Below are 25,528 nucleotides of genomic sequence, written 5' to 3'. Positions count from 1 at the left end.
TATAAACAGTACTGGAAATATCTATGGCTGGTAATTTTTGCCTTTAATGCAAAAATAAAATTAAAAGCTTAGGTATTTGTATGACATAATAAACGTTACAGAAAGTATATTCAGTTGTAACTATTAATAAAATAAATAAATGTAAAGTTAGGATTACTGTTTATTTCATTCTACTGATTTTGATAAGGAAATGGTCGAAAAGATAAATTGAAACAGACAGTTCTTTTCTTACGGCCACCGCCTAGAAAATATTCATTTGTTACATTTGTAGATCTAGAAATGCGTAGTTATCTCACGAGATGGCGCTTTATCCATGCTCGTGTAATTGATACCACGATGATCTCATTTTGCCATTGCATGCCTTTGAAGATTTTAAATTTAGGAATAGTGATTTTTAAATTTACTTGTAATTCATGTAAATTGTAATGTTAAAACCTGCCCTAAATTTTAAACTGTCAGCCATGTTTCAATAACTGAGAATGTCAATTGCTATAAGGTGTTTATTAATTTGTCTGTCAGTCCGGCACATGAAGTTATAGGTAAATATGGAGAACACACTTCGAATACCTACTTGAAGCAAAACCTATGTATCACCATCTCGCTCTCTGTGGGCAGACCCTCTCTGTCTAAGTAGTAGTGCTTTGCTCCGGTAGCGAAATAACCGGAGAAAAACCGGAGATTGGCCAAACCGGTAAACACCGGTTTTTAATTAGTAATCACCGGAGAAAAAAATGTAATGATTTTACACAGGAACCTAAAAAAATAATCATTTTATTTAAAACAAAAGAGTACATTACAAAGTTCGGTTACGTCATGCATCATGCACGTTTTCTATGCAAAATAGCAACATTGAGCATTGCCTATTACCTATGGTATTGCCTATTACCTATTGCCTATGGTATTGGTAGCGATGTCAGTTACGTATTACATTACGAAACATCGATACAACAGTATAACGTATATCAATATTTTATACATTATAGGATACCCTTCAATATAACGTATTCATATAAAATATCACATTAATGTATAGTATCAAAATTTATCAATAAATTAGAAAAATTAATAATAATGTTTATAAATTAGAAATAATTTATATATATTACTTATTATATTTATTATTATTTGTTTAAATTATGATTATTATTTATGATAACTGTCAATCCATATATTATACAATACTTTAACAACATTTCTTATACAATTTCGAAATTTATATTACATACAACATAACAAAATTGTTATTAACATTGTATTTATTGTTGTTGGTGATGAGATATATCGTTGCGCTTTAGATGTCTGAACTTTGCAATGCCGTCAAATATAATTAACGTTGTTTACGATATGATATGTATATATAAGAAGAAGAGTTAAATAATCGCGTTTCCAATATCGATTGAAACGTATTCCATACCGTTACGATGCGATATGTGAATAGATGACAATATACTTTGGGCAGCCCTAGTATGACCGTGGTTGAAACATTTTCAGAAGGGGAATTCCCGATAAATCTGTTCATTCTCGCTAACAGAACAGCGGCCTAGTTCTGATTTTGTCGTCGGACGTCGTTTTAATAAGAATTGTTGTACAAACGTTTGTTGAGTTTTGCATTAATTGCAATTAAATAAGCAGGTTTGTTTAATATTCAGTTCAAAGTAATTTCTTCGATGTGTTTGAATGAATATAAAATTATACTGTACGTAAGTATTGTTTTAAATGATGTTATTGTTTTTTTTTAAGGATGCCAAAAGTTAAATCCAAAAGTAAAGATCATTTTGAAATAGTCGATAATACAAAAGTAAAATGTAAAATTTGTCTAAAAACATTAAGCGTGACTGGTGGCGGAACTTCAAATATGATGTCTCATTTGTCAAGACTGCATCCTCAAGCTTTAAACCAAACCCCAACCAATGAACAAAGCCAAAATCACACTCCCAGCAAGGATACTATATCACATCCGAGTGGATCTCGTAGCATGGTACAATCTACTTTACAAATTAAAAAATTACGATCAGAGGAGATAAACTGTAGAATAATTGATGAAAAGCTTGCCTTAATGCTGGCAATAGACTATCAACCGTTTTGTATGTTGGAAGATACAGGGTTCAAAATGTTTGTGGAAGCCCTTTGCTCGGATTATAAGATACCAGACAAAAGGAAAATCAGATATGATGTAATGCCTCGACTTTACAAATTGGCTTCAGCAAAATTAAAAGATATACTTCAGATCATAGAACATGTGTCTTTAACCTGTGATATGTGGTCCAGTAGAAATATGGAAGCTTTTTTAACTGTCACTGCACATTTTTGTCATGATGGAATACTTCGCAGTTGCGTTTTAAATACAATTGCAGTGCCAGAATCTCACACTGCCGATAATCTCGCAGAACGCTTAAACGCTATTCTTATTGAATGGAACATAAAAGAAAAAGTCGTCTCAGTTGTCACAGATAATGTAACAAATATGATAAAAATGTGCAGTCTACTGGAACTGCGACATATGCCTTGCTTTGCACATATGCTGAATTTGCTCGTTCAGCAGTCATTAAATTTGCCTGAGTTGGCAGATTTGACAAAAAAATGTAAGGACATAGCAAAATTTTTCCACAAGTCAAATGTGGGGCACGAGGCTCTAAAACGAGAACAACTAGACCGAAACCCTGACAAATTACCTTTAAAGCTCATCCAGGAAGTCCCAACGCGGTGGAACAGTTATTATTATATGTTCAAAAGGATTTTGGAACTTAGTGATTACTTAGCCGTTGTTCAAAGAAGATTGCCGCAGGCTCCAGCGTTAATAAATTTGGAAGAAGAAAATATTTTAAGAGACGTAGTGGCTTTACTTGACATTTTTGAACAAGCCACGAAAATGATAAGTGCCGATCAGTACCCCACCAGTTCACTTATTATTCCAATAATTCATGGATTGTACCATAATCTAGCCGAAATAAGACCAAACATAAAGAGCGATGTGGGACTGGCACTGTTTTCAAAGTTGAAAGATAATATGTCTCATCGCTTGCTGGAATATGAAAAAAGAACTGTGTGCAAAATTGCAACGTTTCTGCATCCAGTGTTTAGAGACTCTTTTAGGCATTTGGAAAACAAACAAGCGGCAAAAGAAGCAGTAAAAGCAGAACTAAATAATTTGATGAGGACGATAATAATGAGTGATGCTGCTGATGCTAACAATGTTACTTCTACTGAAAACGAGACTGCATGTTCCCAACAAAGTAATAGAGATAAGCTGCCAAAATTATTTAGTTTTTTAAAAAAGAAAGAAGTGCCAAGACTCGAACACACAGGAGCGTCGGCAATAAATGTATTGAAAATGTATGTAGAAACTGCATATGCTGGGGAACATTCTAATGTAATAAAAGATTTTTGGGATCTCAATAAGCACTTGAAACCATTAGATAAACTCGCTAAAAAATATCTTATTGTTCCTGGGACCTCAGTTAGATCTGAGAGAGTTTTTTCAGCTACTGGGTATATTATAAATGACAGGCGTAATTCATTAAAGGCTGACGCCGTGGAAATGATTTGCTTCTTGAACCAAAATCAGTGGTTGTTGTAGTTATTCTGTATACATAAAATTGACATTGATTTCGTGTGTTACTGCTCGTGTGTTGATTTTAAAAATTGGAGATTACCTTTAATTAAATATGTTAAATGACAACCAAACAATTGCTTTTATTGAAATTAAATTTGGTGGTGAAATCTCCGGAGAATCTCCGGTTATTTATAAGAACCGGTGAAAAAATACCGGAGGTAATATTTTTCTCCGGTGCAAACCTCTACTAAGTAGGGTAACCTTTATTTATTTTGGCACATAGGGCCAATGTTGCCACATTACCGAATCCTTAAGAAATGGGATTATAATTCGTTGAATTGCCAACCCAGATATGCATACGTGACCTACGATTTTGGGATTTTCAATTGAACTAATCATAGTTCAAGTATTTATTTAAAGGTAAATTATTTGACAGTGTTTAACTTCTGGTTAGGCTAGTGTGGTGACTAATTCTAAGAATTTTCTAGGAGATTTAAAGAAGAAGATAGCAATACTATAGTCCACACTAGAAAGAGAGGTCGGCCCACAGAAAGCGGGATGGAGATACGTAGGTATTTGCCTCAAGATTTTGTTCTAAGTGTGGCCTCCATATTTACCTATAACTTCATGGTCCGGCAGTAGTTTTAAATTTGAGAAATAAACAACACGAGTTAATACTATACTTATGTTAATAATACATGTTAACACCCAAAAATTAAAGATAGCTTGTAAAAAAAATAAAAATACGCTATACAATGTTTGCAACTGATAGCGTGATTAAATTTACATAGAAGTCGAACTAATGAAATTAAGTACTGATTCTTAAAAAACCGGGTACGTGCCAAACCCGGTTTTGCGTTTGTTCGACCACATAGTAGTCTTGTATAGTTAATAAAAACAATTATTAACGTCTACTTCCTTATCATTTGCGCTTTATTTATCATCAATCAATATAATTGCTATTGAAATATTCCAAGGAAGATTTGTTTCTAATTCTAATGTAATTTAAAAAAGTAAAGGTAAAATTTAAATAAATAACGATTTAATGGTTTACATTACTTAAAACATCGTAACTTGGAATATAAACTTTAACGTTGTACATAGAACGCATATAACTTCAATAATATGCATTTTGTACTCTTTACGATCGTGTTTAGTTTGTTGCGAATGGGAATACGTTAAGCGGTCGGCTGCGGCCCTGGCACCTAGTCAGTTGGCGACATTCACCGCGGAGACACGTGCAGATATGTGCCTAGTTATATTATGAGAATTTTTTGATCAAATTGTGGCGTAAAAGACGTTTTGTCTTAAAAACAAGTATGGATAAGATACAACAACTGATACCTAGCGACGTGGACACCGAATTAATATTTTTTGTTAATGGGAAAAAGGTAAGAAAACGTTTATTTGTATACCTACATTATTTCTGTTATTTGCTAAGAGAAGTATCTCTTCATTCACATCTGTATCGTTTATTTACATTAAAATAATCAATTAATACAATCTAGATATCAGCATTTGACAATAGGCGATAAAGTGCCGCATACGTTACAGTATGAATCTTATTTCAAATAATGTCGGGTTCGATTCCTGGCTCTATCAAATTTGAATCTTTGTATGTATTTATTTAAAATTATAATGATACTATATCATTTTAATTGGCAGTATATATTGAATTAATTAAATGTAAAATTCACTTAAACGTTACTAAAATATATAAAGCACCCACACCATATTGTAAACCTGTTAAAAATATGTATGTATTGGTATTCATTTATTATGAAAATGCAATCAAATTTCCATAAATAGGTACTGTGCTATAAGAACGGATCACGTTGATGGTCATTAGGATTGCAGCATTTACGTCATTCCAGCGTAATTTTTAAATGATTTGGAATGTATTCTGTTTTTTTTTCAATCAATAGGCCTGTTTGCATGTTGGAATGTTGGTAAAACAAAAAACAGTAATTATCATAATCAACATATTATATTGTTTGTGTAACGTTCTTATTATTTCTATTATTTATAACATAATTATCTACTTAAACGTCGTACACCTATTTCTTAAAACATTATGTGTATACTTGATTAAAATTCTTTTGTTCTAGGACAAATATAATGTATTAGGACATTACTAGTAATGAGCAGGCGCCTAGTAATATAGGGCACCTACTCAGTACGGGGACCTCTGCGCCTCCTTTTTCAATTTTTTTTTTTTTTTTTTTTTTTATAGTATAAGAGTAGCAGACGAGCATGCAGTCCACCTGATGGTAAGTGGCTACTGCCGCCCATGGACATCTGTAATAAACCCCAGATAGGATTAGATATTCCTACCTGAGGTCGGCCACAGATGCGCCGCTACCCCTGAGGACTAAGCTGGAACGCCTCGGAAAAGTCTGTCTCCCTTACCACACCCTTCAAACCGGAACACAGCAGCGCTTAACACTGCTGTTATTAGGTAGAAATAGGTGTGGCGGTGGTGCCGCCGGAGTCGAAACACAAAGGGTTCTACCACCTTTCCTAATCCTTTCAATTAAGAACTCCTTTTCAATTAAGAAGGTCCTTTTTCAATTAAGAACTTTAATATATAAAATTATTTTTTTATATTTCAAGTATGACGTAGTGAAAACCGGGGTATCATATAGGAACTCTAACGGCTTAAACGGGGTCGGAAGGGGCGGTCCGCCCCGGGCCTCCGATCCTGTGGGCCTCCAAACACAGTTGCTAAAAAGGTCGTGAGAACCAAACAAGCTATGAAATGTGTATCAGCGAAAATTCACCGCATCATAGCATCATCAGGCGTTTGATTCATCATTTGATTGATTAACTCATCATCATTTATCATTTGATTTACTTTTGGTTCAATTATTTAATTATGTAAAAAAGCATCTAAATATCTCTTAATTATAAGATACATTACAAATTGCAGTTAAGTCTAAAGATTAACTAATGATTGGAATTATTATCAATAAACGTTGGCATGTAATGAGTTAGGTACTCATTACATTATTGCGCAACATCTGTATGTACTTTAACCTATTTAAAATAGTAAAGTAGTTAATCTTAGTTTTTTGTTGCTTATTGTATAAAAAATATTTGCATTCCAAGTAGTACGAAATTAGCTCGCTACAGGAAAATTTTACTACAATCGTAAGGAAATCTTTTTATTTTTTAAGAGTCCTTACGCATTTTTTTAATTAATTTTACAATATATGTTCCAGGTAATAGAACCCAATCCAGAGCCGGAATGGACCCTACTCTGGTATTTACGCAAGAAACTCCAGCTAACGGGAACCAAGTATGGTTGCGGGGAGGGCGGTTGTGGTGCGTGTACGGTCATGGTTTCGTATTACCTGAAACGAGAGCAGCGAATCAAGTATCCTTTTAGTAGTGCAGTGACACTAAATTAGTCTAATGCCTTTCCCTTATAGATATATGCTTTGCAAAAAGCAGTGATGGCCTAATAGTTTAGAAACTCGGCCTCTCTAACGAGGGGTCCGAGGTTCAAAACATAGGAACCTCGGATATTTCAAAGTTATGTACGTATTAGAAATTAATTATCACTTTTTTAAAACGGTGAAGGAAAACATCTTGAGGAAACCTGCATACATGAGGGATTTATATAAAAAAATCACAAAGGTATGTGAAGTCTACCAATACGCACTTGTCCAACGCGGTGGACTATGTCCTAATCATTCTCATTCTGAGAGGAGACCACTGCCCAACAGTGGGGCAGTAATGGGTTGATAGATATATGCGAGGTTCGTTGATAGATATAGACGAGATATATGCGTTTAAATCAAATACCTACCATATAGCGAAAGGGTTAAACCTTAAAATTACCGCTTTATTATAGACACAATATGGTAGTGTAAAAACGTTTTTATAATGCAATAAACAGTCGTTCCCAAATCAATACTTAAAATTTACATAAAATAAGCATTATCAGACAAGAAATTAATTAATTCTGTATTGAATTATATTCAAGAAATTAATAAATTAATTAATTCTGTTGCTGTGATGTAGCATGATTGTTAATCATGCTACATCACAGGTACCATTTGAGATCGCGAAACGCGATATATTTATATCTAGTTGTACTAGGGATCTTTACGAATCTTAATTGTGATGCATAAAGTAATAACCTTAAAATAAATTATTAGACATGTAGCAGTGAACGCTTGTTTAACTCCTGTATGCGCAATGCACGGGGTGGCAGTAACTACAGTTGAAGGCATTGGGTCGACGGAAGAAAAGTTACATCCAGTCCAGGAGAGAATCGCTAAAGCTCATGGGTCACAATGTGGCTTTTGCACGCCGGGAATAGTCATGTCTATGTACACTTTGCTCAGAAATAAATCTAAGATTGAGTATGCGGATATTGAAACAGCTTTACAAGGAAATCTTTGCAGATGCACCGGGTACAGACCAATTATAGAGGGATTCAAAACCTTTGTAGATGCATGGAGTGGAAATGATCGTAAAAGTCAAGACACTTGCATAATGGGCAAGGATTGTTGTCGACTTAAGAACGAGGGCAATAAAAACGACGAAACTTTGTTTACGAAATCTGAGTTTCAGCCATTAAGTCCGACACAAGAACCAATTTTCCCACCTGAGTTAATTTTAAATCAAAGTTACAGAGAAAGCTATGTTCTTTATAAGGGTGAAAATATTGTTTGGATTCGACCTAAAACTCTCGATGAACTGCTTTTATTGAAATCGAAATTTGAAGACAGTAAAATTGTTGTAGGCAATACGGAAATCGGTGTTGAAATGAAGTTTAAAAAGAAATTGTACCCATTGCTGCTGTCTCCATCCTTAATTAAGGAAATGAACACATTGAACGTAACTGATGTCGGGGTTAGAATAGGCGCAGCGGTGTCTCTTACAGACCTACTTATTTTTTTGGATAAACAAGTAGAAGATGATTATGAAAGAGGAAAAGCGTTTCTGGAGATAAAAAATATGCTTCATTGGTTTGCGGGAAGCCAAGTTCGCAATGTTGCGTCTTTGGCAGGAAACATAATTACAGCAAGTCCTATATCGGATTTGAATCCAATTTTAATGGCTTGTTCGGCGACTCTCATTGTGTTTAGCGCTAAAAGGGGAGAGCGACAAGTCACTGTAGATGAGAACTTTTTCAAAAGCTACCGAAGGGTATCTCTTGACTATGATGAAGTCGTAGTAGCAATTGATATACCATATACTGCTAAAAGACAGTTTTTCAAAGCATATAAGCAAGCAAGACGACGCGATGATGATATTTCTATAGTGACAGCAGCTTTTAATATTAAATTTGAAAAAGACTCAAATATCGTAAATGATGCCAATTTATCCTACGGTGGTATGGCACCTACTACAATATGCGCAAAACGGACTTCTAAATTGCTCAAAGGCTGTACTTGGAATGAAAGCACTTTGAGATTAGTGCTAAAGTCTCTGACTGATGAGTTACAGTTAGATACATCAGCACCAGGTGGTATGGCCGATTATCGAAAATCTCTCAGTTTAAGTTTATTTTTTAAGTTTTATCTTCACGTAATGCAAGAAGTTGGTATTAACGGTTATAAAATACATGAGCATGAATTGAGTGGGTCGTCTGAATTACCTATAATTGTGCCCAACAGTTCTCAATGTTTCGAAATTAAAAATAATAATAGGCATATTTGTGATTCTGTCGGAAAACCTATTACACACATGTCTGCATTGAAGCAAGCCACGGGAGAAGCAATTTATTGTGATGATGTTCCCATAATAGAGGGCGAATTATTTCTGTCACTAGTTTTAAGTACGGAACCTTATGCAAATATCAAAAGTATTGATCCAAGCAAAGCTTTAGAAGTGCCAGGTGTCAAGGCATTTTTGTCAGCTTCAGATTTACCAGATGATTGCAACAAAATGGGACCAATAATTAAAGACGAAGAAATATTTTCTAGGGATGTCGTGACTAGTAGAGCTTGCGTTATTGGCGCTATAATTGCTACAACTGAAAGTATTGCCAGAAAAGCAAAAGATTTAGTTATTGTCACTTATGAAAAATTGCATCCATTAATTGTTACAATTGAAGATGCAATTGAGCACAAATCATTTTTTGCGGGATACCCAAGAACACGTGTAAAAGGAGATGTAAATGACGCATTTTCTAAAGCGCACCATATCTCCGAAGGGTGTATAAGAAGCGGTGCCCAGGAACATTTCTACTTGGAAACAATATCCGCTTATGCTATTAGGAAAGAAGATGAATTGGAAATAATTAGTACGTCGCAAAATCCTGCGGAAATAGCGGTAAGTTATAAACTTTATTGTATTGAAAATTTTGTTATGTATGCCATTACTGATTTTAAAATTAAGAATTACACCATTACTCTTCTGCGTTACCTTCTATATATATATTTTTTTTTTACAGACTATCCCAAAGTTACCAGTTAGAGATTGTTTTTAACATAGTTGTTCATTCTTTTTTTCATTTTTGTAACGCTCATAAACATTAAACACATAATAATTTTGTTATGTTATTCTATTTCCAGCAAATAGCAGCAGAGGCCTTACATATTCCTCGACACAAAGTAGTTGCTAAAGTCAAAAGAATTGGCGGCGGTTTTGGTGGAAAGGAAACCAGAGCAACAACTTTAGCTTTGCCTGTTGCAGTCGCAGCCTATAAACTTAAAAAGCCTGTTCGAGCAGTGCTTGATAGAGATGAAGATATGCAAATTACAGGATATAGGCACCCTTGCTTAATTAAATATAAAGTTGCGTATGACAATGATGGAAAAATATCTGGTGCTATTTTCCATATTTATAGTAATGCCGGTTATTCTATGGATATATCTTGTTCAGTAAGTGTAACTTGTTTAAATTAATTTAAAGGTTTTACACTTTTTTATCCCATTGATCAAGTTAAAATTTTCCGTTCTCAATTTTCAGATGATGGAAAGAGCAATAGTTCACGTGGACAACTGCTATTTCATACCTAACATAGAAGTGAATGGATATGTTTGTAAAACGAATCTGCCATCTAACACAGCATTTCGAGGGTTCGGTGCACCCCAAGCGATGTTAGCAGCTGAAATAATGATGAGAAATATTGCAGAAGTAGTAGGTAAACAGTATGAGGATGTTGCCAGTATCAATCTATATCAGGAAGGCAATTTGACTCATTATAATCAGACACTCACTTACTGCACCTTGCAACGTTGTTGGAATGAATGTATCGAATCCTCTAACTACTGGCAAAGAAAAAAAGAAGTTGAAGAGTTTAACAAGTGGGTTTCATCTTATATTTTATAACTAATTATATTAATTTTATTAACACAAATACATCTTAACGTACCTATGGTTTTAATATTCATTCATTTAATTATAGATGTAACCGATGGAAGAAGAAAGGAATTTCTATAGTACCTACGAAATATGGAATATCTTTTCAAGTAGATGTATTAATGCAAGCAGGAGCACTGCTATTAGTGTACAACGACGGATCAGTTTTACTGTCAATTGGTGGAATAGAAATGGGACAAGGTCTCTTCACTAAAATGATTCAAGTTGCTTCAAGAGCTTTGGAGGTCGATGTTAGTAAAATTCATATAAGTGAGATGGCCACAGACAAAGTACCTAATAGTTCTCCGACAGCAGCGAGTATAAGCTCAGATATATATGGAATGGCAGTTATTAATGCATGTGATACTCTAAAAAAGAGACTTAAACCCTACAAGGATAGTAAACCAGATGGATCATGGGAAGATTGGGTCTTAGCAGCATACTTGGATCGAGTATGTCTTTCAGCAACTGGTTTTTACGCTGCTCCTAAAATTGAATACAATGCTAAAACAAATTCAGGAAATTTATTCGAATACTTTACTTACGGTGTGGCTTGTTCAGAAGTTATAATTGATTGCTTAACGGGTGACCATATAGTTCTTGGAACTGACATTGTAATGGATGTCGGCGAAAGCTTAAATCCTGCTATAGATATTGGTCAAATCGAAGGGGCTTTTATGCAAGGATATGGATATTATACGATTGAAGAAATGCTTTTCTCGCCAACCGGAGAAGTGTTGTCACGAGGACCCGGTACTTATAAGATTCCTGGATTTTCCGATATTCCTAAACAATTTAATGTGTCACTACTAAAAGGAGCTCCAAACCCTCGTGCGGTATATTCTTCTAAGGTAATTAAGAATTACTTCTTACTTTCTCCATGTTACCTTTACGAATAATATTTTTTCTATTGGACAAAACGCAATGCCGTACTGACACTGCGTTTTTCAAAGATTAGCTCTCACAGAATCGAAAATATTTTATTATTTAGCATAAAAAGTGATATTTGAGTTTTTGTTATTAAACTAATATCCTAACTGGCTTAGAAAATAGCGATTAATTTTTAATCGATGAAACATTTAAATTATTTGTATGTAACATTCCAAAATTATTTAGAAGTTACCAAAGAATTTGACATACAAAACATTACATATATGTAATTATCTAATAATAATCAACATTATCTAATAATAACGGGTATGTGTAATGTTTCCACATAGTTTAAGTGAAGTAATAGCTCCAATTATTTTTATAGGCTGTTGGAGAACCTCCGTTGTTCCTAGCATCGTCAGTATTTTTCGCTATAAAGGAAGCCATAAAATCGGCTCGTTCGGATGCAGGCGTGTCTTCAGAATTTGTAATGGATGCACCGGCAACATGTTCTCGTATCAGAATGGCTTGCGAAGATATCATTACGAATGAGGTATATATTTCATATAATATCCATTATAGTGGTGGTAAACGATCTTGTTCATCACCTTTATTTGCAGCTTTCTGGATAACAATAATCTCAAAAAAGATAATATTGTTTTTCTAAAATTATATATCCAAAATGCTTTTAATTCGGTTCATGGGGTCTGAAATTTTTGATTATATCTGGCAATGTTATGACGCTCGTATTAAATTAATGATTGGCAATATTGCAAACGACTCAGTCAGCAAGGCGACCCTCTTGGTCCCATTCCCATTATTAATCAATCAATTCTAAACTGAACGTATGGTACCTTGATATCGTCACTCTAGACGGTACTGCATCCACGTTATTTGAAGATTTTAAGCAAGTCACCTATTGTTTCGCTTCAATAGGTCAAAAAGTATTCTTTTCTATATGTGAATTATTAATATCTAATCATGTATCAACAATTTATCACATGCCCATGACCGCACATAGAATTAGAAAACAGTCACTCATGCACTGTTATCCCTGTGGATTAAGTCTCAATAAGCTCTACAGTGCTCCCTATAAGTGTCTTAAAATAGAACACAGCAGCTGTTAGTGTTGCTGTTATAACGTAGAAAGTTGTGAATTGCGGTTTTAAAATCTTAAAATCATTATATTTTAAGTCGTCACTGCTTCACCATTGACTGACCATAACTGACCATAAATGCTATTTATGGTTGTTGACAAATGAGTTGCTAGTTTTTCTTGTTCCGTGGTTGCTGCTTTAGAAAACTACGTTGGAACACCTTAAGATTTCTTAAATGTTAGTAGATCTGGCTTACCACACCCGTCAAACTAGTATACAACGGGTAAATGTTTATGTAACGATTACATAATGTTAAAAATATCTCAGTTTGTATTTCAATCGCCGATAATTTTATTTCCGGATATTTATTTAAAAAACCTTAATACGTTATATATTTGATGGAATTTAAAGATATTTACTTAAATGAAATATTTTTCTTTTCAGGTTAAACCGACAATAACGAAGAATGGAAAGCCTTGGAACATTATAGTATAACTTTTTCCTACAATTGTGTAATTTTAAGTGTTTTGTATAAATTGTTAATTTCATAAAATATATTTATTATCACAATTGAGATGAGATTATTTATTCTAAATTAATATTAGAAAAAAGTGATAGTAGTAGTTATAATCTCTACCGATCAATCGGAGGGATAGGAGTTCGAATGTAAGGCACCTTAGATTTTCCAAAGTTATGTGCGTATTTGAAATTAATTACCACATGTGAAGTCTAATGCGCACTCGGCCAGCTTTGGTTTAATTATCTAAGAGCACAGTCGACTCTGGCCTATGCCCGTCTCCGTCTAAGAGGAGTTCCGTGCTCCTCGCGCGTAATGGTTTGATTAAAGTATAAACTTATAAAAAACATTGCATGTTTCTGTAAAGTACAAGTTATACATAAATATTATAAAGTAAATATCAGATTTAGCACGATCTCAATAAATATTTTAGTTAATTTTATTGTGTGGCGTATAAATGGCGGTCCATGTTATTTTTAAAACTATAATCATAAATTATAGATCTCTTATCTGTACCCTGTCTTTGCGGATTATAATAAGAAGAACATTATGCTAATTTAGGTTGTAAGAGGTACAAGTTATACAGTGGAAAGGTTAAGCTGTTACGCACCATCTGTTTCTGTCCATGATGTGTATTTTATATTAAATCGATATTTTTATGGATCGACAATTGAATTACTAAGAGTAATTCTTAATAATTATGAGCAATACCATTTACAACATTAATTAACATTTGGTTTAATTTAGACAGTTATGCTTGTTTAATATTTATATTGTTTAGTTAAGTGGTAATCTTTTCGTAACGGTTTTTATTGAACTATTTGTTTTTCACGTACTTTACACATTATCTTAAGATGTAACAAGGGCTTGCACTTATGCTCTGAGAATAGCGAGTTCGAGATAACAGATTGATAAGTACCTACAGTTGTTTTCAACAGCAAACAAGACACGATATTATATGATAAAGGCGCCGTCGACGCTGACGCAGTTTGAACGTTTATCGCGCTATATTGTCAGAGCTCATCAGTTCTGCCAGTGCGCCTGTGCAAGGCGGACGATATCATTATAAGATAAACAATATCATAAATATATCTTTAAAAACGCTTTAGTCAACTTGTGATTGTTTATCACTAGTTATTAAAATAAAAACTCTAGGTTAGGTGAAAATGGGGATGAATAATGCAGATGAAGATGCTGGCGAGGTTTGCTCAGAACTCGTTTTCTACGTGAATGGGAAGAAGGTATGTCCATTGAACACAGGTTATTTACCTAACGTTTTTCATAAGTTTCAAATGATTATCGTGTGATGCATGTTTTTTTTGATAACAGTAACTGGTATCTTCGTAGGTGTACATAACTGCAACAGTTACATACATGATAATAAATAATCTTGCACGGAACATATTTATTCGTTTTAACTGGTGGGTAATATGAAGCCGGTTAATATTCTCGCAATTAAATAAATTACATGAAGGATGTTTTGATGTCACTGGATATATAAAGTTAATTGTTTTAAACATTTTCGAGGTGGTGTTTATTATATTTTTCAGGTACTGTTTTAATTTAAAACCATATTAAAACCTTTTAATATTTATCGAATTTTTTAGGGCTAAAATATTGATTTATTAACCTACAATCATTATTTATCCTCAATTTTGTATTTTACTGTTGTTTGTTCAGTTGTTTTATTTTTTAATTGTTTTGAACATGATTATTTCATTTTATTAATTGAAAGTATTATGATGCCTAACGTAACCGTTTTTTTAAATTCTAGTCACCAATAAGCGGCTATGTGGTTTTTTGAAGGTAGAGAGTTCTCTTAGTTAGTAGTCTTGGTAGGTATATTATTTAAAAAAAGGAAAATAAAATTATTTTCATTAAAACAGATGAACCTAGTAACCAAGCAGTCCCTATCCGGCATCTCAAACTGTACACAAGTTGTATGCGTAATAGGTATTATCACAAAATTCGTTTTTATTTTGTGGTATTACTATAAGTCTCAGCAGGGCTAACCATGATAATACTACTATTTTGTGATGGAATATCCTGGCTAATACTAATATTACCCTAGCTATTCTGTCACAACCTTGTTTACATCAAGGGATCGTAGTTAAAAATATATAACAATTATATACTCATAATAATTTTATTAACTACCTACATTTTGTGGGTTAAAATTATTTTATAAATAAATAGCAATTATCTAAATATCCATAATTATCTTCTTATTCACGTAATAAACTACGCACTCAATATCATCATAGGCTGGTTATAAATACTCAATCTATCTAAATTGTGCCTACCAGTTGTCAAATTTTGATCTTTGGTAGGCAAAACATTGGATAGATTGATTAAATATTAATAACAGGCGATAGCCTAAATACAAACAAGATAATTAAAACAAAAGCTTGTCAAATAGGTATACCTACTTATTATTGAGCAAAAAAAAAATAAGATAGATTCATTTCTTACAAAGCAATAATCACGACTTCAGTAGGTACCTAAAGGTAAAATGTTTTTTTTTTTATAATATAAGAGTAGCAGGCGAGCATGCAGTCCACCTGATGGTATGTGGCTACTGCTGCCCATGGACATTTGTAATCAACCCCAGATAGGATTAGATATTCCTACCTGAAGTCGGCCACAGATGCGCAGCTACCCCTGAGGACTAAGCTGGAACGTCTCGGAAAAGTGTGTCTCCCTTACCACACCCTTCAAACCGGAACACAGCAGCGCCTAAAACTGCTGTTATTAGGTAGAAATAGGTGTGGCGGTGGTGCCGCCGAAGTCGAACCACAAGGGGTTCTACCACCTTCAAATCGTGACCAATACTTAACTTTTATTAAATAAAAATATTAGGCAAGTTTTTGAATGTTGAGATGTTGAAAAATCTCACGTGAGATTTGATGATGGTGGAGGTGGTTAAGCCAAATCTCTCGTCACCTCACCGGCTCGGAAAATCGCAAAAATGTCTCGAACTGAATGAAACTCTAAATTAATATTAACGAACACACCGAACACATACCTTCTCACGACATTTAAAACATTTATATCGCATAAAGTATCTCATATATCTTAAGCCGTATTTAAATATGTGGGAGATTATCCGAGAATTTAGAATAAACATTTTTATAGCTTTCGTAATGGAACTGGTTAGGTTTGTTAAGGAGTTTAAAAAATAAATCAATAAATTTTTATTCCATCGGAAATCGGAATCTATTAAGCTGTAGGTAAGTAACAAATATGTATCCTTAATGGTCATTAGTTCAGATTTAGAAAACAATGATTTTTTTACACACGTTTTATATACGTATTTGAGTCGCATTTCGTTTTAACTAATCAAGTAGATTTAGTATTTATACTAAATCATATTTATGCTATATTTTATTTTGTTAGGTTATTTTATCAATTTTATATCCATGTGTTGTCTTAAGTGAAAAGTATGATATTTATGTTATAGTTATTATGTTTCCTGCAAACACTTCAATACTTCTTCAAATCGTATACATAATATTTACGTTTAACGACTTAGATAAATATGAAGAACAGTTATTAGTTAAAAATATCTCACGTAATTAATGGACGCCGGGGATAAAGTCAAGGGGACAGAGTTTACGACAAACACTGATTAAGTACTTAATATGGAATAGGAACGAACGGATACCTGCTCACGACATTGAAAACATTTATAACGCATAAAGTATGTTCTCGTGTCGTAACTATGGTATATAATTATATCTTAAGCCGTTTGTAAATATGTGGGAGATTATCCGAGAATTTAGACTAACAATTTTTATTGCTTTCTTAATGGAACTGGTTTGGCTTGTTATTGAGTTACAAAAAAATAAAACAATAAATTTAATTCCATCGAAAATCTGAATCTAATATACATGGTAATTAGTTCAGTTTAAGAAAAAATTGTCATTTTTCTATTTTAATAACTATTTCCCATTCTCCTCATCAGGATCGTCAGGATTAACGATTTATCTCGTGCGATTTTAGCGTAATTTTAGTTTTTATTTAGACTTGTGTACATATTCATATTTTGTTAAAATTATGGTACTTACTTATGTTTGCCTTCCTGTGGAAACACTTCAACAATATTTCAAATCGTAAACATATTTACGTCTAAAGAGTCAGACAAATATGAAGGAGATGGACAGTAAATCGTTGAACGAATGTCAAATATAATACCAATTACACAGTTAATATAATGAAAGCAGAAGCTCCGACATCCAAATAATATACGAATTCGATTGAGGACAAATGGGAACGAGCTCTTAGGTGTTTTGATTTGTCGTGATTACCATATCAATCTGTTTGCTTTTCATTCGAAATACAATTTATTAAATCGCTAAGTTAATATTGATAAAGGAAATTGGCTATGCTGTTTCCTATAAAATTATAAGAAGTCTGAACATTTTATTAAGCTCCAGATTCTTCAGTTGTGTAGTAGTGTTTACACACGATGATCAAGTAACCCGTCACCGGGTCGTCTATGAAAATAAAAAATCTTTATACAACAAAAAGAGCACAACTTTTTGATGACAAATCAAGTGTTCAAATAAATAAGTAGACAAGATTTAAGTTAATTCATTGGTTTTGTCGGTATCCTTGTCACGGTATATTTATTACGTTCTTGTTTATTTTATATCTTTTACAAACATTTATTATAATGTATAGAAAATCAATAAATCTTATTGTAATAAATATGCGACTCGATTGAGATCATTCTTGAATAAGTTTTGTGATGCTCCGCAAAGCAGCGAGATGAATTCTAAACGATAAAAAAGTGATTTTAGTCAAGCAAAAATAATATGATAATGTAGCTATGTCATTGTTTTCTTTTAATGTTTTGTTAATTTTTATTAAAAGTTCCTCATAATTTTTTGAAGTGAATTTAGTTGGTTTTACTTTTGCGTATTCATGCCACTCTGCTCCAGTGACTGCAACGATTATTCAATGAATGTGGGTTGCCTACCCAGAATCGTGATACATCGCAATCGTAATAAATTTGGTGAAGTATGAAATTATTATGACGAGTTAGCTTGTCTATTTATAGTAGGTAGGCAAGGTAAGCCCTAAAATAATAGGTTATCTTTACTAAGATTCCCCCTGAAACAAAAAAAGGCAAGCTAGCTATGTCTATCATATATTTTGTTCATAATTTTCTTAATTTATCCATTATTACAATTTTGTGCTCACACGTTATAAAACAATAGCGATATCCTTAAAAATTAAGGGATAATTATAACATAATCTACCACATGACTCACGTGTGGGATCTAGTTCCTCTCTATGAGTTAGGTAGGTACTCATTGCCGGTACTTTAACAACTTCCGACAATTTGTTCAAGGAATCTTGGTACGAGATCACAATCGGGGCTATACTGTTGATTGGTTTGATATCGGATACTATCTCCGAAGTTTTTTTTTTCTAATCTGAAGATTCTGTAGACGTACCTACTGTGAAGGTCACCTAATGAATGTATCGTTACATTCCTTTGGTTTTTTCGTAGTACTACGAGTATATCAGAATAGCAATATTTAGCTCATAGAGATAATGAATTGAGGAAAACCTCAATAAAACCTCGATGCAAGTATAAAATAACTACTGACACTAAACTTCATATTTTAAGGAAAAACTGAATTGATATTTTGAAGACAACAATGCGTATTGTGAATGAGGAGGTAATTTACGACTTTTTAAAGTTTTTTTTGGACCTTTGAAATTTCCCGAGTTCCCGGGATCCCGGCCCATTTTTCCCGTTCCGACTCATCGTGTTTTTTCCGGGAATTCCCGACCAGAAACCTTAGTACCTACCCATTAATTATTTATTTTTCTAATTATTATTCTCTTGTTCTACTTAAAAGTGCACACTTAGTTACTATGACATTTTTATACATTTTTATATATATGACTATATGATTTTTAAATGCTGATAATTTCATCATTCTGAATGTTTTAAATGTTTATTTACATTGCGTCTTAATACCGAGGACGACGATACATGTGTGGGATGCTGACCCTTGCCTCTTGTTATTGTAGATGTAATCTGAGTGTACAGACGGTACTCGTATCAGTAACCTCATATAATTTTGTTATAAGTGTCGTCAATGCGTCATATAGGTATTGAGTACGTACCTAGTCGTAGATTAAGTAGGTTACGTTAGGTTATTTTAGTACGGCAATAACACAGTGCAAATGAAGTATTTAAAAGGTGACCTATAGAATCTCGCATAAGAGTATTTTATGATTTTATGATAGTATTCGTATAATACCCAATTCAAATTTTGATGCGCAAAAATATATCTTATCTAGATAATAAGTAGATTTATTTATTTATATTATAATACGTATACTTCTTCATCTTCCAGGTGATAGAACCAAATCCGAATCCAGAATGGACGTTGTTGTGGTATCTTCGAAAGAAGCTACGTTTGACTGGCACAAAGTTAGGCTGCGCAGAAGGAGGCTGTGGGGCATGCACGGTCATGGTTTCAAAATATAACAGAAAAGAAAAGAAAATCATGTATCCTTTATCAAATAAATAGTAATAAAAATTACTGATATAGTCCACATCATATTTCCAAATAAAATAACTCGTTTAGATACCAATGTGTTGAAATCGCGGTCAATGTGATAAGCTTCAGTAAATATGATAGGTATAGGTACTTATCTATTTTTAATTACCTCAAAAAAGGTGGTAATTAAGTTATGGGATGGTCTCAAAATGTACATTTTAATTAATTATTAAGCTTTTTCTATCAGTTTCCTTTGTTTTGAACGAGTCTTGACACTGACCTTATTATCATTGTATACTGACCAATGGAAAAATTGTGTTATGAGAGATAAGAGTACTTAATAAATACTTTCTTTAATTAATCAATCAGACACTTGGCAGTAAATGCGTGCCTTGCTCCTGTCTGCGCAATGCATGGTTTAGCGGTAACTACAGTAGAGGGCATTGGAACAACTAAAACAAGGTTGCATCCAGTTCAAGAAAGAATTGCTAAGGCGCACGGATCTCAGTGTGGGTTTTGCACGCCAGGAATAGTTATGTCTATGTATAGCTTGATCAGAAGTATACCCAAAATAAGTTACGCTGACATGGAAGTTGCCTTTCAAGGGAACCTATGTAGATGTACTGGTTATCGAGCTATCATAGAAGGCTACAAAACATTTATTGAAGACTGGGAGTCACAACGCATCACAAATGGTATATCTAACGGTAAATTAAATGGCGATTCAAACGGGATCGGTTGTGCTATGGGAAAAGATTGTTGTAAGTTGAAGGATAATAAAAGTAACGATCAAAGTGAAACTGAATATATTTTTGATAAGTCATCTTTTTTGCCTTATGATCCCAGCCAAGAACCGATATTTCCACCCGAATTAAAACTATCCTCTGTTTATGATGATCAGTTTTTGATTTATAGAGGTAACAAAACAGTTTGGTATAGACCTACAGATCTCAACAGCATGTTAAAACTAAAAAATCAGCACCCGGATGCAAAAATCGTTGTCGGAAATACAGAAGTGGGTGTTGAAGTAAAATTTAAACACTGTGTGTACCCTGTTATTATCATGCCAAATTGTGTGCCAGAAATGAATGCTATTATCGAAAATGAGACTGGCTTAGAAGTAGGAGCAGCTGTGACATTAATGGAAATGGAAAATACATTCAGGAAATATATAAATAATTTACCTCGATACAAAACGCGAACTTTATCAACTATTATAGAAATGTTAAACTGGTTTGCGGGGAAACAAATTCGGAATGTAGCTGCAGTGGGCGGGAACATAATGACTGGCAGTCCCATATCGGATTTAAATCCAATTTTAATGTCCTTAAGAGTGAAACTCAACCTACTCAGTAAGGCAGGTGGCCACAGGTCTGTACTTATGGACGAAACTTTCTTCACGGGTTACCGAAGAAATGTAGTTAAACAAGACGAAATTTTGCTATCCATTGAAATTCCATATTCAAAGAGATACCAATATATTAAAGCTTATAAACAAGCTAAACGAAGAGAAGATGATATTTCAATTGTTACTGCTTCAGTTAATGTTGAATTTGAAAATAATTCAAACGTCATAAAGAATATCACATTAGCTTTTGGTGGTATGGCTCCGGTTACGAAAATAGCCACGAAATCTAGTCAATCCCTAGTAGGAATGAAATGGGATGAACAAATGTTAGAAAAAGCTTATGCAAACATGATAGAGGAGTTGCCATTGATTCCATCAGCTCCAGGTGGTAATATACAATTCAGAAGAGCTTTAACAATGAGTTTGTTTTTGAAAGCTTATTTGGCAATTGCTAAACAAATGTCGAAAGATTACATACATGACGATCTGATTAAGCCATACCACAGTAGTGGCGCCGAGCAGTTCCACGGAAGTATGCCAAAAAGTTCTCAATATTTTGAGTTAGTTGGAGATAAACAAGTGAAAAGTGATGCGGTTGGTAGACCAATTACCCATGTGTCCGCTTTTAAACAAGTGACTGGCGAAGCAATATATTGTGACGATATGCCATCCGTAGAAGGTGAACTGTATTTAGCATTCGTATTAAGCACAAAAGCCCACGCTAAAATATTATCAGTTGATCCGCAGAAAGCACTAGAACAGCCGGGAGTGGTGGCATTCTTTTCTGCGAAAGACGTTACACCTGAACAGAACTTAATCGGACCCATTTTCCACGATGAAGAATTATTTGCAACTGAGAAAGTGGTTAGTCAAGGACAAACGATTGGGGTCATAGTGGCTCAAGATCAAGCAACCGCACAAGCAGCTGCCCGTAGTGTGAAAGTAGAATACGAGGAGTTGCAACCCATCATTGTTACTATCGAAGATGCTATCAAACATAATTCTTTCTACAAACAATTTCCAAAGACAATTAAAAGAGGAAACGTTAAGCCAGCTTTTGATGACCCCAACAATGTCATAATAGAAGGCCAATGTAGGATGGGTGGGCAAGAACATTTCTATTTAGAAACACATGCAGCATTTGCGATTCCGAAAAAAGAAGATGATGAGTTGGAAATATTTTGTTCCAGTCAACATCCCTCAGAAATAGCCGTAAGTAAAATATTTACGTGACAATGTTTTCCAATTTGTAACAAAATAGTGAGTTTATTATCCAAGTAACGTTTAGGTACCAAGTAAAATTTAGATTACACATATAAATAAAAACAAAGCAATTTCCGAATCTTTATAAAGAAGAATAATTACGTAAAGTGTATTTGTGCGTGTTTCAGAAATTAACAAGTCACATTCTACACGTACCGATGAACAGGATAGTAGCGCGAGTAAAGCGAATGGGAGGTGGTTTTGGCGGAAAGGAATCTCGGGGAATGTTGGTGGGGCTACCAGTCGCCCTAGCGGCTCACAAGCTCCAGAAACCAGTTCGGTGCATGCTGGACCGGGATGAAGATATGATGATGACTGGCACCAGACATCCATTTTTAATCAAATACAAGGTGGCAGCAACGAAAGAAGGAAAAATGTTGGCAGCAGTTGTGAACATTTACAACAATGGAGGATATTCTATTGATCTATCCGGACCAGTAAGTTACTAAGTTAAAATTAAGTAAGACTTGGTGTCTTAATAAGTAATAAATTGAAATTAATAATTGCTTGTGTGTTACAGGTAGTAGAGCGAGCAATGTTCCACTTTGAAAATGCTTACTACATTCCAAACGTTGAAGTAACTGGTCATGTGTGTAAAACTAATTTGCCTTCGAATACAGCGTTCAGAGGATTTGGTGGGCCTCAGGGCATGTTTGGCGCAGAAAATATGTTAAGAGATGTCGCATTCAAATTGGGCAAGGATCCTATAGAATTAAGTAAATTGAACTTGTACGAAGAAAATTCAACAACACATTATGGACAGGTTCTAACACACTGTACGCTTCAGAGATGTTGGGATGAATGTGTAGAGAAGAGCAATTTAGCACAAAGAAAGGTGGATATAGAAAACTTCAACAAGTATGTTCACATTTTATATACATTTTATGTATTTGCGAATTGAAAATATTAATATTAGATTCTAATAACTAAGTACTATCACGGCGTACTGTTTAAAAGGATGTCATTGCAATCACGTTACGTGAGCCAGAGGGGAGGTAGTCAAATAGAATGGCACCAAAAGTTAACAAAACAACAAAGTATTTTCTAAAGATAGAAAACGACGACCTTTGTATAACATATAATTGAGTACACATATACTCTGATCCCTCTTTTCATTTCATTATGTTTTCCCAGTAAAATTCAATTTACGGTTTCTTATTCTATACTCGCTGGAGAATTCACTTAGATATATGTAAATCATGTTTTGTTTAAATTTCAGGCAACATCGTTGGAGAAAGCGGGGTATAGCTATTATTCCGACGAAGTTTGGTATTGCCTTTACTGAAAAATTGTTAAATCAAGCCGGTGCTCTGGTAATAATATATGTCGATGGATCAGTTCTTCTATCTCATGGCGGTACTGAAATGGGACAAGGTCTACACACAAAGATGATTCAAGTAGCATCTCGTACACTAGGAGTAGATATTTCGAAAATTCATATAAGTGAAACATCAACAGACAAAGTGCCTAATACATCTGCTACAGCAGCCAGTGCCGGCTCAGATTTGAACGGAATGGCCGTACTTGAAGCTTGTCAGACTATCATGAAACGGCTTCAACCGTTTAAAGATAAAAACCCTAATGGAAAATGGGAAGACTGGGTATCAGCGGCCTACGTAGCCCGAGTCAGTTTGTCTGCTACCGGGTTCCATGCGACTCCGGATATCGGATATGATTTTAAGAACAATACGGGAAAGCCCTTCAATTACTTCACATTTGGAGTGGCTTGCACTGAAGTAGAGATCGACTGCCTTAGCGGTGATCACCTAGTTATTAGGACTGACATCGTGATGGATCTAGGAGAAAGTATCAATCCCGCCATAGACATAGGACAAATCGAAGGTGCTTTCATTCAAGGATATGGATTATTTACTATGGAAGAACTGATTTATTCTCCAACCGGGACATTGTATTCCCGTGGGCCTGGTGCCTACAAAATACCTGGATTCGGAGATATTCCACAAGAATTTAATGTCTCATTGCTAAAAGGTGCTCCAAACCCACGGGCAGTTTACTCATCAAAGGTAGGTGTTCAAACAAAGTTATAAACAAATATAAATTTAAAATAATATATGAAATATTTTATTGGATACATTACTTGATACTTAATACTTACATTGGATTTGGTTCCAGGCTGTTGGTGAGCCTCCTCTATTTTTGGCGAGTTCTGCGTACTTCGCCATCAAAGAAGCGATATGTGCAGCACGCAAGGACGCAGGCGTGTCTCTAGAATTCCCCTTCGAAGCTCCCGCAACGTCAGCTAGAATACGTATGGCTTGCGAAGACCACATCACTAAAAAGGTAGGCAATACAATTGTAATACTAAATTACACTACATTTTGTGTAAAATAGATATAAAATAATTGATAGATTAAACTTCGAGTACACAACAGTGGCCGCCAAATAAATGTGATACTTAACATTTGGATCTCTCAGATAGGGCAGGGCGATATAATTTAAAAAATATGAAAAACAGAGTTAACTATTTATCATTAAAACTGAATACTACTAACTGAATAAACTTATCTCAATTTTTTCAGCTTTCTGCACCGGAACCAGGCAGCTTTGTACCTTGGAACGTCGTACCGTAATGAGAAGTTAATAAAGTAAAACTTGTAGTCATTATTTAGGTTTTCTATTTATAAAATAAAACGTTTAATATATAATTCATATTATTGTTTATTTTCAATAAGGTCACATAAATAATCAATGATAAGTAATACATAGAAATGATATATAGAAAGTAATATAAATGGATCACGTATGTAATGTCATAGGCGGCAGCGATAATATAATTTCAACATTATAATTTACACAACGTCGATAATCACCATAGTTATTAAATATAGTTTTATATATTTCTGTACAATTATTATTATCAATTTTTGGCTTACATAATTATAAAAAGTCTTTATATCTATTGAAGACGTTATATAATAATAATAATATTATTGTTAGATTTAGTATACTTTATTATCTGTTTTAAAGTTAAAGTAAAAATATTTTATATCACGGCGTGCGTAAATGGACGTTTTA

The 25,528-nt window shown here is 34.0% G+C and overlaps 3 protein-coding genes across 3 annotated transcripts; all 3 read left to right on the top strand.

Moving 5' to 3' along the window:
* The first annotated feature begins 1,855 nt into the window (after window positions 1-1,855).
* LOC140749631 (E3 SUMO-protein ligase ZBED1-like) lies at window positions 1,856-3,577 on the top strand. Its single transcript, XM_073082737.1, has one exon. The coding sequence runs from the start codon at window positions 1,856-1,858 to the stop codon at window positions 3,575-3,577; it is 1,722 nt and encodes a 573-aa protein (XP_072938838.1).
* A 1,128-nt stretch (window positions 3,578-4,705) lies between these two features.
* Xdh2 (xanthine dehydrogenase 2) lies at window positions 4,706-13,411 on the top strand. The gene is made up of 8 exons (XM_073082578.1): window positions 4,706-4,944; window positions 6,775-6,929; window positions 7,717-9,841; window positions 10,084-10,392; window positions 10,481-10,818; window positions 10,920-11,724; window positions 12,129-12,296; window positions 13,285-13,411. The coding sequence occupies exons 1-8, from the start codon at window positions 4,873-4,875 to the stop codon at window positions 13,333-13,335; spliced, it is 4,023 nt and encodes a 1,340-aa protein (XP_072938679.1). The 5' UTR covers window positions 4,706-4,872; the 3' UTR covers window positions 13,336-13,411.
* Window positions 13,412-14,379: 968 nt separating this feature from the next.
* Window positions 14,380-25,162, top strand: ry (xanthine dehydrogenase rosy). The gene is made up of 8 exons (XM_073082672.1): window positions 14,380-14,598; window positions 19,735-19,889; window positions 20,251-22,441; window positions 22,621-22,929; window positions 23,013-23,350; window positions 23,712-24,516; window positions 24,626-24,793; window positions 25,033-25,162. Exons 1-8 carry the CDS (start codon window positions 14,524-14,526, stop codon window positions 25,081-25,083), a joined length of 4,092 nt encoding a protein of 1,363 aa, XP_072938773.1. The 5' UTR covers window positions 14,380-14,523; the 3' UTR covers window positions 25,084-25,162.
* The last annotated feature ends 366 nt before the right edge of the window (window positions 25,163-25,528 follow it).

Source organism: Epargyreus clarus, unplaced genomic scaffold, assembly GCF_041222505.1.
Source record: "Epargyreus clarus isolate Ecla_fem2 unplaced genomic scaffold, WU_Ecla_fem_2.2 ptg000018l, whole genome shotgun sequence".
Taxonomy (NCBI): domain Eukaryota; kingdom Metazoa; phylum Arthropoda; class Insecta; order Lepidoptera; family Hesperiidae; genus Epargyreus; species Epargyreus clarus.
The sequence above is the reverse complement of the archived record's forward strand: the minus strand, read 5'-3'. Positions and strand labels throughout refer to the sequence as shown.

Bases quoted from the DNA above. Each gene is read 5' to 3' on its own strand.
- Xdh2 (XM_073082578.1), top strand. From the start codon at position 4,873: ATGGATAAGATACAACAACTGATACCTAGCGACGTGGACACCGAATTA. The intron at 4,945-6,774 runs GTAAGAAAACGT...TATATGTTCCAG, and splicing joins TTTTTGTTAATGGGAAAAAG to GTAATAGAACCCAATCCAGA. The intron at 12,297-13,284 runs GTATATATTTCA...TTTTCTTTTCAG, and splicing joins AAGATATCATTACGAATGAG to GTTAAACCGACAATAACGAA.
- LOC140749631 (XM_073082737.1), top strand. From the start codon at position 1,856: ATGATGTCTCATTTGTCAAGACTGCATCCTCAAGCTTTAAACCAAACC.
- ry (XM_073082672.1), top strand. From the start codon at position 14,524: ATGGGGATGAATAATGCAGATGAAGATGCTGGCGAGGTTTGCTCAGAA. The intron at 22,442-22,620 runs GTAAGTAAAATA...TGCGTGTTTCAG, and splicing joins AACATCCCTCAGAAATAGCC to AAATTAACAAGTCACATTCT. The intron at 24,794-25,032 runs GTAGGCAATACA...CAATTTTTTCAG, and splicing joins AAGACCACATCACTAAAAAG to CTTTCTGCACCGGAACCAGG.